We start from the raw sequence: 17,276 nt of genomic DNA on the forward strand, positions 1-17,276 counted from the left end.
TGGTGATAAAAAAAAATAATTCTAGGCACAAGAATGGTATCGCATTGTGTGTGACAAGATAATGTAGAAAACTCAAGCCAATCATACATGAATACTGATGTGTGGTGTGACACTTTAAGACAATCTGTTCTTTCAAGCTGAGAGTGTGCATTGGTTGAAAATAGCATTAATTTGTTGTTTAGCAGCAGATAAACTGACAGGTTGCCCACATGCAACAATGTTGTTGGATTGGCACAACTGCTAGATTATTTTCCTGTCTTGTCTACAACAATGACAATCTAGAAAGCTTGTGTCAAAAAAAAAAGAAATAAAGAATGCCAGCTGTTCAACCTTCGGAGAACTGTCGAAAGAGGGCCTCAGATTGGCTGTCTGTAAACCGTGGCACAAAGTGAATCTGCAGGATTTCTGAGAAGCCTTCCGAGAGACTCGGCGCCACAAACTTCTTGCTGTGTGGAAAAGCAAAGAATCTGTTCAGAGTAGGCAATGGCTTGTAGGACACACACACTACCTTTACATTGCATAGATCTCAGTCACAGTATATGTGTGTTACGTATGTATGTATGTTATATATGTCAGTACACTGCAACCAGTGTATGACAGTGAGTCTCTACAAACAGTGGTGACTAGGAACATGTTGCCGTGAGGCCAATGTGACTTACTTGTAGCTGTGGAAGATCATGTCATTCACTTTCATGTGTTTGGTGGCGGAGGGGACCATCTCACGGAACTGCAAAGGCACAAGAGAACTGATGAAAACACTGCGTATCACTCATGCAAAACCACCATGCAGCATCAGTGCAGACCCTCAGAGTATGCAGAAGAAATACAAATCCCATGACTGAAAATGATCATATGAATGGAGAGAGAAGAGAGAGAAGAGAGAGGAAGCCTACTCTGTTATTGTGCTTGGCCTGCTCCAGGGAGGCGGAGAAGAGGAAACTGCGACACAACACTCCTGCTGTCTGGCTGACGTCCACATACCTGGGAAGAGAGCAATATACAGCAAAACATCACACACACGCACCAGGAATATGCAGCTAACTGTTCTTGTGCACCTACATACACAATGACTGACATCCACATACCCGGTGGAGGAATGAAGAACTAAATGTTTACTCCTGGAGATGGAGATGGAGATGGAGATGGCGCAAGCAGGTTACCTACCGTTTGCGAGACTCTGGGTCTGGGTTGGTGTTGTCCACGACCACGCTGCGTCCCTCCCTCAGAGCCCGCTCGCATGCCGACACACAGTTCTGCCAGGACCCCAGGGTGTCCTGACATACACAGGACAAACGTTAGGCTAGGTTACGGTTGGGTCAGTGTGTGAGGTCACGTTAAAAACAGCCACAAGGACCACTCACCCTGTTCACGTAAGCATAGTCCTTTGGGATGAAGTGAGTCTGGAAGAAGGTGGATTTCCCAGCTGGGGAGGACAGAGAAATAGGGGAGAGACATTAGGAAGGAGAGAGAGGTGATGGGGGAGGGATGGTGGAAGAGGGGTAAAAAGGGGGGGGGGCAATGATGTACATGCACCTCTACTTACAAGCAGGGAAACCAACAGCAACAATGACTTCCTGCTGGGTCAAAGTGAGGGAGGCAGTGGGCGGGTCATACAGTCTGGCATTGGAATCACACTTCCTCTGGAGAGCGCGCACACACACACACACACACACGTTAACTACAGCACCTATGCTGTGCAGACTGTAAAACACAGAAAACCACACGCAGTTACTCACAGGGTCAAACGTAGGTAGACTGAAGGGGGCACTCTTCCAGCCAAGGAAATATTCCTCAGGGGTGTGAAACTGCAGCCCAATATTCAGAGCAAACTAGACATGTGTGAGAGAAAAAAAGAGAGAGAGAGATCAGGGACTTTTTTTTTCTAACAAAAGTGTATAGTGAAGACCAGACAAGCAGACCTGACCAATGACCAACGGACCAATCAGGGGGCAAGATGGAGTAAACAGGGGCTTACACCTGTCTAATCCTCCCAGATGTTAAAAAGTGCATAGAGGGTAAGGACTAGGGGTTGATCTGGTGTCGGGGTGGTACTCCAGACTGGGAGTCAAGACAAGGAAGCCTTACCAGTCGGTCACTGCTGGAGAAATCCTTCTTCTTCTTGCCTGGAGCCCAATTGACAGGCCTCCCTGCTGCATCTGCCAGAGAGGAGAGGATACACATACATCAGCTGTTGATTATCCACTTTGGAGCATATACTTGTGTCAAATGGAGCAATCAAATGTTGTAGTTGTTGAGGATTCCCAAACGTCAAGGTATATTTTAGCCATTGTAGAGGGAGGGATGTAGCTTATATAAGCTTGGTCCTAGATCTGTGTGTGCTTCAGCCAACTCCTTTAACTAATGCTATCACACCTAGTATGTTTGGCACGACAGTTAAAGATGGCTTAAAGCACATACAGATCTGGGACCAGGCTAATACCCTGTTGCTATGGGATGTCCCCATGGCAACAACAAAACTCTAGTGATAACTCACCTCCTATATAGAGACACTGGCTCTTGTCTACAGTCACACCACCATTTGCCTGAGAGAAACACACACACACACACACACACACACACACACACACACAAATTGTATTTTGTGTGTTCAATGTGGCTTGGCTAGGATAGTCAATTATTTGTACAGTATGTAATTCTTGTTGACATGTATAGTTTGAGGAATGTCTCACCTTCTCACACAGGTGCTCCCACATCCCCATTACCGGCTTCCTGTAGATACCAGGACCAGACGCCACAAATACCTGAAACACACACACACGGAAAAATCCATAGATGTGAAAGACTTTATACATATTAGGGTTGAGCATGATAAACATGGCATGTTGATGACATTCAAATAGCCACCAATTACGTTCTCATAAAGACAACATCAAAATTAGTCTCTAATTGGCTGCCAGGGAACCTTGAGCAACAATAGAGCACTTTTGCAGACTAACCTGCACAGGTAGCTGTAATGTTTGTAGGATGTCCTCCACTTTAGACTTGAACACCTCAGGCTTCAGTTTCCCCTTAGTTATACCCATTTGGTTTGTGAAAAACACCACCTAAGAAGGTACACAAAAACATTATCAGCAGTGACACTACAGGACTGCAATTAAGCATACTAAAATATGGGTAGCACTTAGTACTACTATAGTACATTATAATGCCCTTTATAACAGCAACAGTGAGTTGCCATTTTATCTTTATAAACCCTTTATAAAGGGCACCTTAATGTAAAGTGTTACCTAAATGGTTAATATCGCATTAGAAAGAGCTCCTACCTTGTAACCTTTCTTCAACAGGCTTGCTAGTCTGGGTTGGATCTCAGGAAAGAGAATCCTGTGAGAGAAACAAGAACCACAACCTTATGGATATGTCTGCTCCAAAGGCAGGGACATTATTTGCATATAGATAATGAGGGGTAGAGAAAACGTTATTTGGAGAGAGAAGAAGAGCCAGTGAAGAGAGAGGAAAGCCTGAACATGAGCAGGTTTCAGACAAGGGGTGACAGCTGCTCAGGGTCCATTGATTTTCTATGGGAATTGGGTGGTGGGCGGAGAAAAGAGGAACAAGTGGCCACCCAGGCAACTGTAGCCTCTGGTCTGAAAAGCCCTTTAGGGCAATATGACTGATCTGGATTGAACCCAGGTCTCTTGCTCACCACAAGTTATCCCGCTAAACTTAAGCATCTGCCCTGTGGGCTAGTTAATGCAGTCTTCAAGTTGCAGGCTAGGTTACACATTGCACAATCATGGCTCATGAAACCACCTCTGTTCACTGACACCATCCAGGCTCACTGACCTCCAGTCATCAGGGGTGGTGGGAAACACCTTTCCAGACTTGGTGGTAATGATGCAGCCGTCAATGTCGAAGCCAGCAATCTGAACAGGAAGTGAAAGATTGTTTCTCTTACAAATGGTAGTCTGAGAAGTCCCTGTGTTTATGCTGCTTGGGTTGAAGCTGAATGGAAAATCTAATGATATCAACCAATACATTATGTCTGAATCCCATCAGTGGTACATTTACATCAGATAATACACTGGCAACAAATAAAACCTGCAATTTATCACATACACTGCTTTGTATTGAGTAGATGTATGTGCAGCATTTCATGTGCAACACTAACCTTACTGCTTCCTGTGACGCCAGCAGCAGTGTAGAGCATGAGGTTCCCAATCTGCTGCCAGTGGCTTTGGGTACAAGCTGAGGATGAGGATGATGATGATGTCTGCTTAGCGCTTCTGTTATTAGCACCTGTAGCTTTCTCTGCCAATTCCTGCAGCTCTCTGAGCTTCTCCTCAGCTTCCACCTCATCATCATCACAGTCTGACCCCTGAGTCTTCTGGCGCTTCATCTCTGGGTCCTCCTCTGAGCTGTGTGGCCTCTTAGATGCCTGAGCAAAATCACAAACAAACATGGCAGAAGCAAAATTAGATCAACATTGATAAACCATGGTGTATGTGAAAGTACATCCCTATTGGTTTCAAAAAGTATTGCTAATTGCTTGACAAACTAATTGTATTCATAGCCACAGCCTTATTGTTTTGCAAACGTGTATCTGAATTTTCATAGGCCATGCATCCGGTTTGACTGTAACACTATGCCTAAGCATAATATAATAAGTCCTAATTTTTAACCTTAACCCTTAATATCTGTCACTACTATGAAAAAAGTATTGTATATTATAAAATGTAGCTGTTTTATCAATTAATGTGTTGGCAAACCTTCTTCGGAGAAGGGGCAAAAAAATCTTGGATGCTGCGCTTGATATTCGGAGACTCTCTCCCTCTCTCATTCTTTCCTCGTCTCGTCTTCTCCGATGCGTTCAGCTTCTCTTCATCCTTCCCTTTCTGGGCTGATGATGAGGCTCTAGCTCCATTGGAAGGATCAGAAAACTGCACCCTGAAAGGATGGCTCTGGTTGACCAGGTAAAGTGTGCCATCATTGGTTAGTCTGCCAGACTGACCCCTCACAAGGCTCTCACTGCCCAGGGAAGAGGTGTTTGGACCAAGCTGAAAAGGAGGGATCATCATCACTTAGCATACAGTAAAAAAGGCTAAGAAGAGAGATTGGATAGGTATTTGAGTGATGTATTTGAGCGTGTCCCTGACAGGAACGATGCAGAGTGGCCCCATACTGTATGTGACCATAGTTCAGACATTCTGTGTAGTTCACAGATACCCAAGTGTAGCGAATAACAGTGAATGACATCCACACACCATGGTCACATTATATGGGGCTAAATGTAGTTGGTAGGTAGGTCATTATTTCATACCTGTGTTACAAGTACCTCCTGGTCCGCACAACAGGCCACCAGTTTCACTAGAGAGAAGTTTCACATATAACCAGTAATGTTAGCAGTTGTCATGAATAAGCACACAGCAGGGCCGTCCTTAGTCACATCAGACTTCATTGACCATATTGGACTCTGAATCCGAAGCAACACTCCAGCTCATGAAATGATTGGCTTGCCGGAGCTTGCGACTTAATTCAACCATGAGTGCCGTTACCTGTTTCGGCATCACTTATCAAAAAAAAATATATAAATTAATTTTATTCCTGGAAAACTCAAAACATGGCATGCAGGTAAACCAGAGGGTGATTGGCTAAACGTCTAATTGTAAACGAAGAACGAGGAGGTTCCTTGATGAAGCGGAAATGCAATTGCGATGCGGAGTGCCATGTTTGGAGTTTTCCACCGTGGAGGGTAATGACGGGCATGAAGTTAATGTGTATGGATATTAAGCAGCCTTTTTGATATTTCGTGGGGCCGAAGAAAATCTCCGATGATGGAGAATACGTGGATCAAAACTGGGATAAGTGATGCCAAAACAGGTAAGGACATTCATGCCATCAATTAAGTCGCAAGCTCCGGCACGACACTCCAGATTACATGTAGGTTACATGCTTCTTCTCACCCTGATGTCTGGAGCACTTCTTGTCAGTGACGCCAGTCTCTGGACCACGACCCAAGATCACGGCTCGGCCGTCGGTCAGGGGGATGTGAGCGCCGGATGCACTTACCAGTGTGCACTGCATCTGCAAACAAGAGAGGGTATGATTTATACCATGAACCACATGGTTCCAGAGCAGCGTAAATTATGAAGCAGGAATAACAGTGAGAGCAATAACAGCTGAGCGGCTTGCTAGATCATTTACAATGACATGTAAGTTAACAGTCCCCGAAACATCGACCGAGGATTTGCTCAGCAGCTGTACAGTCAGAGCTAGCAAGCAACACGGGCTACTTTGAGCTTTGATTAATACTTAGCTGGCTGGCTAGCTAGCTCATTTAAGTATCGATCCAAACCGGCAGCAGGCTTTGCATACAATTTACGAAATAAGAAAAGTTACTCAACATTTGTAGGATGTTTGTACTTAGCCCGTGGTTATAATTATAGCTATAATATAACACGAGTTAACTTCACAAAAGCTAGGGTAGGCAGGAGCTGTGTTCTGTGAACGACAATAGTGGAACTCCGCCCACTTAGCTCTGGTGTATGTATGGAAATGAGGATTTCTTCAAAATAAAACCGCCCACGTTAAACTTGTTTAAGCATTTAGAAATACTAAATATGGAATGAGGAACCACACTTATATATAACTATATCTGGAAATAAACATTTAATCCTCTCAATGTATTATTTGTGTTTTTAAGGGTTTGTATGTTTTCTTTTCTTTTCCAAGGCCACCACTGTACTCAGCAACACTTCTAGTATACATATCAAGTGAGTTTCAACCATGAGGGAGTCAGACAAACTATTATTGGCCCTTTACTGTGTCCCAATAGTTAAACGTGCCATCTCCTAGATAGCATAGGGAAGACATAATGGACTGTACACAACATATTTTCCAAGGGTAAACATGAGTTTTACTACCACTGTACTCACTACTTTGTGTACAATACATTATGTGTTCACTATGCAATCTAATAATTTTTTTGAAATGTTTTTTTTTTATTGTACATACTTTCTGTTACGTAATAATTCCTTAATTCATGAAAAATATGATTAAATATTGTGATCTCATCGCTTTGCAGAGATCTATTACCTCGCGCTTTTATTTTGAAGTCTTTCAGAGAACACAGCTGTAGGCACGTTCTCTGGTATGGATGAACATCAACACGAAGGCGGAGCTGGGGTGGGAGGCACGTATTAGGCTGCGTTTCATTCCATGAAATAGTTCCCTTCAACCTGCCCCGGTTCACTCCCCTTCACAGATCTAATTTGGGAACACTTCTGCTTAGAAACTTCAACTGCATTTAATTTCAACTGGTTCTGACTCTTTATTTCTTGGAATAAATGCAATCCTTGATTAGGTTTTCACCCAACTTGTTTTTATATAGTTGAGAGTCAAACTAGTAAAAACTACTAAATACAATACTATTGTATTTCCTCAATTCTTCAATATCATCGAGTTCATGACATTTTCCATTCACTCTTGGCAATCTTCCATGATCGCCACATGAGTCACAGCACAGAGATAGGATATATTTGGTTACATCCAGTCACTGACTCAAGACTCCTGAGTCATGACACAGTTTGTCAAATGGGCAAATAAAATCTCAGAAACCGAAGTATACAAAAGTACAGACACAACTCCCCTAACCCTGATCGTAAAGAAAAATGTGTGCAGACGACCAGTGAACCCTACCAAGTACGCTGCAGATTGTAAGCAATGGCGCTCTCTTGTGGATGCCTTATGTGCTGCCATAAGAGTATGTAAGGAAGTAGGTATGCTTATTTATTCCACCTCAAATAAGTATTAATGCTGCCGACATAAATCAAAGCAACCCACCATACTGTTCAGTAGCCCATCCACTGCTTTCTGCAGTGACACTGTACAGTGTATGGTCACATCTTAAGATTAATCAAGAGTCTTTTTGGGGCCTCAAATTGGGATGTCAAGAATGTAGCTTAGGTATGTTAGTTGACCCTCTGAACCACAACTGCTCTCTGCAGAAATATGCCTGTAATGTCCAACTAATGCATATTTTTTTCTGAATTGACTGGATCACAAGTATTGAATCTTTTGTCGGTTCTACAATAGCTGAAATGTTTGACCCCTCCAAAAAGTTGAGACAGAACTGTTCATATCACCCTCACTATTACCCAACTGTTACCCTCCATAACACAAGGCCCAGATGCCATGTTATCCTTTAATTGCAGTGTATTAAACCCAGTGTAATAAACACACGTGAGCATGATAATACTAACAGCAGCATAAAGGCTAAACCCCCCCTCAGTGACCTTTGGTGTTGTTATGAACCATCCCCTGCCCCCCCTCCTTCTACGTCTGTAGGTTGTGAACCCTGGCCTTGGCAAACATTGAAGGACAGGCCCAGGCTACTGCTATCATATGTCCCATGTGTCGTTGGAGAGAGAGAGAGAGGGAGGGAGGGAGGGAGGGAGGGAGGGGGGGGGGGGAGAATGCTTTGGCAGTGGGGTTTGGTTACGTTAATAAGAGCATCTGCAGCCCATAGGGACCAGCAGGCTTCACGACTGTGGACTCCTATATCTGCTCTTGGACACGTCTTGGTGGAATATTGGTGAAGATGGAACTACCGGCAATGGAATATGTGAGGCGTCGCAGGTGTGACAGTGCAGGTGAGACCACTGATAAGGAAGATAGCATAGCTGCACACGTGCATTTTACTGTGGTGGTTCAGTGCTTTACAGCACAAACATGAGAACATGTTATCAACATACTGGACAGAAATACATGGGTAAAAATAGACTGAACTGGAAAAGTGTCCATCCTGTTACACAGTTCTCAACGCGTGTCTCTGTCTCTCTGGGAACTGTTGATAATTCTCCTAAAGTTGTTCTTTGTTCTTTCATAGTTGTCTCTTCTCAAAGCTTTAGTGTGATTGTGCACTGTTTCCATATAGTATAACATGATATAAAATGTCATTCTGTGCTAGTATTTGTAAACGAAGCAGCGGGATAAATCAACAGCCAAATGTCAACTCTTTTCCCATTTTCATACCGTGGGAATTTAGTCAACTTGTATAATAGAGAGAGAGAGAGGGAGTAAGCTGTAGGTGAGGGCAGATGGCCAGTTCAGCTGCAGCCTTCTCTATCCCAGCGGCCTGTTTGGGAGGCCAGTCTGAATTCCTGCCAGGCCAAACCCGGCCTTCAGCAGGAAAGTATGTTCCCTTCCTCTTCAATACTGGGCTCTACCCCAAAACAGAAAGACTGGTCATTACTATTACTACTAGCATAAACACTACAGAATATCAGGTTTACTACTTAGCCTTTATACATCAACCAACAATACATGAATTGTGCCCAATGTGTAGTCAGTCACTGGAGTAGCGTAGTGACAGTTGATCTGAGAGCTGACATTTGGACACATGAATCTATTTCCGTTGGAGTCATGACTAGGGGCCAAGAGACTGTCAGACTTACTGAACAGTTTTTCTTAGAAACTATAGCAACAATTTCTAATATTTATTTAAGTTGTATTCAAATGTATCAACCTCGCTTGATGACTGCATTAAGTCACATACTCATGAAGCACGTTTTCTAGAAAATGCTTCCATGTCAGACTTGCCAGACTGAACTCATGACCTTTAGATCTTTGGACCTCTTATATCAATATCATACAGAAATGTATGATAGCAGGAATGGTGTGAGGAGTGGTTGCAAACACGTGTGTTTGACAGCATTCTTACTCCATCCCATCCATTACAATGAGCCCGTCCTCTGATGACCTCCACCAGCTTCCCCTGTAAGCTATTGTATATCTGTGATGATGGGGTAGTATAGGTCTGCTGAGCAGAATACAGTTGGCTATCTATCACATAATGAACGCCATGCTGTCTCTTGTTTTACTACTCCAGTGCAACAAGGTATAATGAGTTTAGACACTGTTCATGTGTCATAAGGCCATCTAATTCTATAATCTTGTTAGTGCCTTATTCCTTACCTGTTGACCTGATGTTCACTAGGCCAGACATCTATAGGTGTACAACATGAATGAGTGTACTACAGCTGAAACATAGCCAGATATGAAGGTTTCATTTCATCATGTTTCTTTTGATGCTGCAGGCTACAGACAAATGAGAGCTGTACTAAATGACAGTTACTCTATCTATTCTTCCTGGTTTAACCTTTATAGCGAATTGTGTGGTAGGGTGTCGGGTCACTACTACCGCGCAAGCCTATTAGAGTGTATGACTTATTCAAGCGCACACCTTTTCAGCATCCAGTCAAGCAAGTCAAACGATTTGTGAAGCTTTATGAGGTGGAACTGTATAGTAGTATGGGGGACTGTTTGAACCCAACTGCCTCCTTGTGGCAAAATAGAGGAACCCCACACTGTCTCTTGCTGTACTAAATACAGACTACAGCACTTCAATATTTATCTGATCAATGCCTTACACCATTATTGGGCAATGGGCATACTGTATCACCACAACAGTTGATTGTGGTTGTGATGGTTCCTCCCTTCAGGCTAATATCCTGAAAGATTTTCTCTAAAGTTGGTCCCCTTTGGCCCTGTTAACTGCTGAACACAGTGGAACTAGCGTAGCTAGAAGTCCTCCGCCAGCCCCCTCTGTCCTCCCGCCTCCTTCTCCTTGGCAACAGTCAGGTGACTTCAGCAGAGTTCATTGAGGCACACGGCTGTGTTGCTCTTCTTGTCTCCCTCGCTCACACTCGCTCCACTGCACAGGCGGGGGGGACTGTGCCGTGCATGACTCTGCGTCCGGCTCTGGCCTCACACTAGTGCCGACATGTCCACAGAGCAGAAAGAGCTCACTCAGACTCCGCTGCTCAAGATCTGGGTGCCATGGATGGGCAGACAGCTGAATCGCAGGAGAGGCTGTAAGTGGGAATCACTCAGCCTGTACGACGTACTCTGTATCTCTCTCTCTCTTTCTTTCTTTCTTTCTTTCTTTCTTTCTTTCTTTCTTTCTTTCTTTCTTTCTCTCTCTCTCTCTCTCTCTCTCTCTCTCTCTCTCTCTATCCCTATCCTCATCTCTCTCTTTTATCATATCTGCTCTGCTTCTTTGAAGCAACAGGTGGAAGAGCACTCAGACCTTTAATCAAAGTCTTATTGTCAGGTTGAAATGTGATTGTCTGTTTCATAGTGACATTCTCTGATGTGTCCCATAGCTTCCCCCCTCCCCATGTGCGTGTGAATGATCTCAATCCTGCTCAGTGAGAGACAGGCCAGGCCAGGCGACTGTCTGAGGGAGAGAAGTGGGCCATGAGATTAGGGCCATGCAGTGCTGCTTCCCCTGCTGCCTGCCTGACACTCGTGTCCTGTGACCTGTATGCTGACACTGCAGTCTCCATTCACGCTGAGAGGACCTGGAGCCTCTATGTCCCTCCTCCCTCCCACCTGCCCTATAACACCCTGGAGCTCTGTGTCCCTCCTGTTGTCCACCCACTGTCCTGTAACACGCTGGAGCTCCCACATACCGTGTCCCTCCTCTCTCCCACCTATTGCCCTATAACAGGGCTTCTACTGGATATGCCTCCTCTCTCCCACCTGCTGATCTGTGACATTCTGGAGCCACAAAATTGCTCCTTTCTCCCAGCTACTGTAATTTAACACCCTCATAAACCCTGAGTTAAGAGAAGCTGGTCTCTGATACACTGTATGAACTCAGTTTTAAGGAACATCTTGTTGCAGTCTGAGCAAGACTTATGCGAAGGGATGAAGTCTGATATGCACATGGTAGTTAAGTACCCCAATGACCCTGAGGAATGCTTCTGTACACGCATTAACACCTGCATCTGGATTTTCTAATTTGTATGCAATCTCAGAGGGGTTCGCTATCAGGGGAGGATGAGCAGCTGGCTAGTCTGAGTGATGATTTGGCAACGTGTTTGGTTGTTACCATATAGTGGAGAAGGTTTGTTTACCTTTGGGTAAATTACTAATTCTTGTTGTTAATCTCTGAATGAATGAATTAATGAATGATGGGTAATAAAGGAGCCAGTCAATGTCAATGGACCCTGCAGAGCAACTGACAACTGACTGTCAAATGTCATACAGTACATGTATCACATGACTGCACATGTGATCAAGGCAACACAGGTGTGATATGTTAGCACATGATACTCCAGTCAAACTAAAAACACCCAGGTGGCTCATTTGGGGAGAAGACATTTGATATGCCTGTCCCCTGATGCTCTCTCTCTTAATGAGATGGTGAGGATTACCTTGGCACTAAGGTACACACACCTCACTGGGGCTCTATTTGGACTCTTAATCTTGGCATACGAAACATTTCTTTTTGGACATTTGTCTTGCCGTTGCATCACTCGTGTAATAACAAGGATTGTTCCACATTACTATGCGTTCCTACTTTTATCAACAGTGCAGTGACATTCTGACTTTACAAGCAGCTCTCATCAATACAGTAAACAATATAAAAACAATATCAACCTATGAACAATATCAAGAAAATAACGATTAACATGAAAAAACAATGAAAATAGCAGAAGTGAGAGAGAGCTTGGGAAACAGCAGCCATACTGGTTGGCGCCACCTCCCCATTACAATGTTACAAAGCAATTACTAATAGTGTAATAACATGTTACTACAATCTTCTTACAGCATTATTACACACAGGTATAAGAGCAACTTAAATGATAATGTTTCTTGTACTAAGGAGGTTTGTTGTGTTTCCACTGTAGCCTCCGTGCCCCAGTTCACCAACTCCCCCACGTTGATTGTGATGGTGGGACTGCCTGCTAGAGGGAAGACCTACATATCCAAGAAGCTCACTCGCTACCTCAACTGGATAGGGGTTAACACGAAAGGTCAGTCGACAAATTACAAACAAAATCCTTTCCCAGAATCTCTGACTCAAGACACAACAACATAGAATGTTATGGTGGTTTAATGTGGATATATAACTGTGGACATAAAGTACAAATGATTTAAATCCAGTCTCATCAGCTTATGTTACACCCACACACAGTAGCCTGCTAGCCATTTTATAAAGATTTTTTGGAAGAAGCGACAGGCATCAGTGATGTGTTGACCGCCCTCCTCTCTTCTCCTTCCCCTGTTGCCCAGTCTTCAATCTGGGACAGTACCGCAGGGAGGCCGTCCAGAGCTACAAGAGCTTCGAGTTTTTCCGACCTGACAATGAAGATGCCATGAAGATCCGCAAGTAAGACTGGTCTGAAGGGTCGCTTAATGTTATATAGGGCCCAGAGTCTATTGTGGTATTGTGAGCACTGAGCAGAATTCTCCTACTTGTCAACTTCATCTGTGTTGTATGATTAGATGTATTGTTCTTAGTTTATCTGACTTTGAGTTCTCTCTCAGGGCCTGTGCTGCAACTGCCCTGAAAGATGTGACAGCCTACTTCAACAAGGAACAGGGACAAGTAGCCGTGAGTAAGAAGGACAACGGAAACTGTCCCACTGACTGTCTGTCTGCACTCACACCATACCTCTAACACATGACTGAGACATAACTCAGGGAGAATATGATGTAGAGCCTATAGCCTTAAAGGGAGGGGGAGAGAGAGCCCAAATAGAACCTCACAGAGCACAGAGAGAACAATTTATCCATCTTCTAATGGCTACTTCCAGCATGATAATGCACCATGTCACAAAACAAAAGTCGTCTCAAACTGGTTTCATGAACATGACACTAAGTTCAGTGTTCTTCAGTGGCCTTCCCAATCACCGGATCTGAATCCAATAGAACACCTTTGGGATGTGGTAGAATGGGAAATTCACAGCTTGAAAGTGCACCTGAAAAATCTGCAGGAATTGTGTGATGCAATCATGTCATCATGGATCAGAATCTTAAAGGAATATTTCCAACATCTTGTGGAATCAATGCCATGAAGAATTGAGGCTGTTTTGAGAGCAAAGGGAGGCCCTACCCAGTATTAGTATAGTGTTCCTAATAAAGTGTTTGGTGAGTGTATTATTTAGTTTCGAGTGAACGTTGGAGTCCACTGTATTTAGTAAATGGAATTTACAGTACAAGTTGAAAGACACTTGTACAGTATATTAGGAGCACTAATTTCTCTCCCATCCTCCATCAAGGTGTTTGATGCCACCAATACCACACGGGAGAGGAGGGGGGTCATTGGCAGCTTTGCCAAGGAATTGGGCTACAAGGCAAGTAAAGGGGCACAACTCACTACCCCACAGCCCTGTAACAGCTACACCATTAAACACCTCATCACCTGCTTATTGGCTATTAAGCAACGACATAGGCCTACATCATCATCTGACTACATTATGACTAAATTATGAACTTACATAAACCTCTCGCCATCATAAACAACTCTTCCTTCCACTAACCAATTGATTTGCTTCATAGGTGTTTTTTGTGGAGTCCATCTGTGATGATCCAGACATCATTGCGGCGAATATAATGGTGAGAAAGCCCTCTCTTAACCCTGTTGTTAGAGGGCTCTCTAAGATTCTAAATTCTAAGGTTCTAAATTATACTCTGACTTTCTACAGCAAGTGAAGATCAGCAGCCCAGACTATGTGGACTGTGATAAGGATGAGGCACTAGATGACTTTCTGAAGCGCATTGAGTGCTACAAGCAAACCTATGTACCTTTGGATGACGAGAAAGACAGGTAGAGTTCTGTAATTCATGCTTCTCAATTGAACATTCCGTGCAAACAGATTGTCTCTGTGTTACAGCTAGAGAAAGTGAAAGCTATTGAGTAAAAGACAAACATTCCTCCATCTTTTCCCTGCTCTATGTATATGTCATTTGCAACAGGCACCTGTCCTACATCAAGATCTTCAACGTGGGCAGTAGATACCTGGTGAACCGGGTACAGGACCACATCCAGAGCAGGATTGTCTACTACCTCATGAACATCCACGTTACGCCGCGTTCCATCTATCTGAGCCGCCATGGCGAGAGTGAACTCAACCTGGTGGGACGCATCGGGGGGGACTCAGGCCTTACTCCTCGGGGTAACAAGGTGAGCAGGCCACACTAGGATCCAAGCAGACTAAACATACTGTCATAATTTAACTGTCCCATGACTCCCATCCCAGTACAGAGATGAACAACTCTCTAAGCTCGGCTGTTTGTTTGAAAATGTGAAGTCTTGTATTCAATTACTAGGGACATTTCTAGTACATACCAGACGTCCATTCTGTCCTTCAGCCCACCAACAATTGCTCCTTGGGATTGAATACTTAGCTAATTGAATTGAATAGAGTCATATTGAACCCCCACACCCTCTCCCTGTAGTATGCCTGTGCCCTGGGGGGTTTCATCAGGAGCCAGTCTATCAAGGATCTGAAGGTGTGGACCAGCCACATGAAGAGGACCATCCAGACAGCAGAGGCTGTAGGGATACCCTATGAACAGTGGAAGGCCCTCAACGAGATCGACGCGGTGAGGTTCTGTCTACTGCTGAGTTTAGCAGTGAAGGAAAGGATTGAATGAAGTATTGAATGAGTGTCAACAATATCACTTATCGGATAATGTGTGAATGTGTTCTCTGCTCTCTCAGGGTGTGTGTGAGGATTTGACGTATGAAGAGATTCAGGAGAAATTCCCAGAGGAGTTTGCACTGAGAGACCAAGACAAGTATCGTTACCGTTACCCCAAGGGTGAGGTAGGACCTGTTTTCACCACAGTATTAGTATTAATGTACCAATACCAGAGTATTGGTACATTACAAAACATACATTTACAGTACACTTGTACTGCATACTGATGTCATTTGGGTTGAAATCACAGATGAAACACACAGGTGGATTTGAGTGGGTGGGGATCATAATTCAATCCATATGTGCCTGTTTTTCTTGGTCCAATTCCCTTCCCTCTCTACCCCAGTCTTATGAGGACCTGGTCCACCGCCTAGAGCCTGTGATTATGGAGCTGGAGAGGCAGGAGAATGTGCTAGTTGTGTGCCACCAAGCGATCATGCGTTGCCTGCTGGCCTACTTCCTAGACAAAACCGCAGGTACTATACCATAGGGTACCAGTCCATTGAAACATGGGTTTATTTTGCATGATCTTGTCTTAATTAAGTTTGTCACAGCTCAAATGTGCCCTTTATTCCATAGATGAGTTGCCATACCTAAGATGTCCTCTTCATACTGTGCTCAAACTCACACCGGTGGCCTATGGTAAGCTGCTGCTAAAATGGGCCTTTAAAATTCACATGCTGTGATTTCACAAAACATTTTGCTTGATGGCTTTCTCTCTCCTGCTGTAGGCTGTAAAGTGGAGCCTGTTTTCCTAAATGTTGAAGCAGTCAACACACACAGAGAAAAGCCGACGGTAAGTTTGAAAGATAATACAGTATGTCCAACGAGTGTGTTGAATGTAGCACAGTATTAGAAGTACAGTACATCCATAAGTCTTAACAGTGTGCCTGTAGTTGTGTTGTTGTTGTTATTGTTGTTGTAGAATGTGGACGTTACCAGAGACCCAGAGGAGGCGCTGAAGACAGTACCTGAGCACATATGAAGACCATTTGGGAGATATGGACTCTAGGACCATAAATTAAAAAGCTGTAATATTTTCTAGTTTTAACTTAATATTCAATCAATGATGCTTTATTTTAGTGTCAAACACAGACACATGACAAAAGGAATCCAAGGGAGAAGAGAGACAAGAGAGAAGACTGGACGAAGGATTTATTGATCAGAATAATGACAAACCCCACTACCTATGTGACATGAAAACTGACTGATTTCTACCTCCCCCTGGAGCAACATGGCAGGACAAATGCCCAGTTTAAGATTGTGTTGTTGGCTTAAATTCCAAGAAATGTGCCTCAGTTTGCTACTGTATCGGATTATGATGCCATTTGGTGAATCACTGTCAGCGACATGGTGTCATAAGTGGTTTCACAGAATTTGTCACAGGAGTGTGGTGTGATGTGCATGGTCCAAAGTATTGAGGCCAAACAAATGTTTTCCCGGAAAAGACTAACAATATCAGGGCAAATAGAGTTGCAAGCAAGTGATGTGAACAATACCATCCACCCCAGTGAACATTTATTATGTTTAAAGTAATTTTCACAAGATACTTCCTGTATGTAATAAGTGATGATGCTTGTGGTAGGTGTCAGCACCATGGACAGCTCCAAACAAACAACAACATTACCAGCAAATAAAGTTTGCCCAAGCAGACAAAGCGACACAACCCCTATTTCTTTATGGATGTGAACAGACCATCCTTTGCTGATGATAGGAATTCAGGGCAAAAATAGCTGGTTTTAAGAACATAACTCATGTTATCAACTCATAATTGTGAAGACATGTTACAGATTGTACCAGGGCTGTAAATAACTGTCTGAA

The 17,276-nt window shown here is 43.7% G+C and overlaps 2 protein-coding genes across 3 annotated transcripts; one reads left to right on the forward strand and one right to left on the reverse strand.

Moving 5' to 3' along the window:
- Positions 1 to 113: 113 nt before the first annotated feature.
- pnkp (polynucleotide kinase 3'-phosphatase) lies at positions 114 to 6,474 on the reverse strand. Its single transcript, XM_083674611.1, has 18 exons — positions 6,363 to 6,474; positions 5,922 to 6,042; positions 5,279 to 5,325; positions 4,728 to 5,015; positions 4,130 to 4,396; positions 3,805 to 3,884; positions 3,285 to 3,342; positions 2,958 to 3,065; positions 2,691 to 2,762; positions 2,495 to 2,543; positions 2,086 to 2,156; positions 1,737 to 1,829; positions 1,544 to 1,640; positions 1,362 to 1,423; positions 1,165 to 1,274; positions 894 to 981; positions 660 to 727; positions 114 to 446 (listed from the first exon to the last, which is right to left on the reverse strand). Exons 2-18 carry the CDS (start codon positions 6,040 to 6,042, stop codon positions 326 to 328), a joined length of 1,800 nt encoding a protein of 599 aa, XP_083530737.1. The 5' UTR covers positions 6,363 to 6,474; the 3' UTR covers positions 114 to 325.
- Positions 5,779 to 17,276, forward strand: LOC310807945 (6-phosphofructo-2-kinase/fructose-2,6-bisphosphatase-like). 2 transcript variants are annotated; one of them, XM_083674614.1, is made up of 16 exons: positions 5,779 to 5,838; positions 6,691 to 6,731; positions 8,479 to 8,609; positions 12,657 to 12,782; positions 13,042 to 13,138; positions 13,297 to 13,363; positions 14,031 to 14,105; positions 14,311 to 14,367; positions 14,457 to 14,578; positions 14,728 to 14,935; positions 15,211 to 15,357; positions 15,476 to 15,580; positions 15,802 to 15,931; positions 16,035 to 16,097; positions 16,187 to 16,251; positions 16,381 to 17,276. In XM_083674614.1, exons 3-16 carry the CDS (start codon positions 8,558 to 8,560, stop codon positions 16,438 to 16,440), a joined length of 1,374 nt encoding a protein of 457 aa, XP_083530740.1. In that variant the 5' UTR covers positions 5,779 to 5,838; positions 6,691 to 6,731; positions 8,479 to 8,557; the 3' UTR covers positions 16,441 to 17,276. The 2 variants fall into 2 exon arrangements, with proteins under 2 accessions (XP_083530740.1, XP_083530739.1); XM_083674613.1 differs by lacking the exons at positions 5,779 to 5,838; positions 6,691 to 6,731; positions 8,479 to 8,609; ... (2 more) ...; positions 13,297 to 13,363; positions 14,031 to 14,105 and having other exon boundaries at positions 14,315 to 14,367; positions 16,352 to 17,276.

This window comes from Argentina silus, assembly GCF_951799395.1.
Source record: "Argentina silus genome assembly, chromosome: 8".
NCBI lineage: Eukaryota > Metazoa > Chordata > Actinopteri > Argentiniformes > Argentinidae > Argentina > Argentina silus.

Excerpts from the sequence above, each read along its gene's own strand:
- pnkp (XM_083674611.1), bottom strand. The coding sequence starts at position 6,042 with ATGCAGTGCACACTGGTAAGTGCATCCGGCGCTCACATCCCCCTGACC. Across the intron at positions 1,830-2,085 it reads TCTCCAGCAGTGACCGACTG|TTTGCTCTGAATATTGGGCT; the intron begins GTAAGGCTTCCT and ends ACACATGTCTAG. Across the intron at positions 1,641-1,736 it reads GTCTACCTACGTTTGACCCT|AGGAAGTGTGATTCCAATGC; the intron begins GTGAGTAACTGC and ends CGCGCTCTCCAG.
- LOC310807945 (XM_083674614.1), top strand. The coding sequence starts at position 8,558 with ATGGAACTACCGGCAATGGAATATGTGAGGCGTCGCAGGTGTGACAGT. Across the intron at positions 14,579-14,727 it reads TTGGATGACGAGAAAGACAG|GCACCTGTCCTACATCAAGA; the intron begins GTAGAGTTCTGT and ends CATTTGCAACAG. Across the intron at positions 15,932-16,034 it reads CTTCCTAGACAAAACCGCAG|ATGAGTTGCCATACCTAAGA; the intron begins GTACTATACCAT and ends TTTATTCCATAG.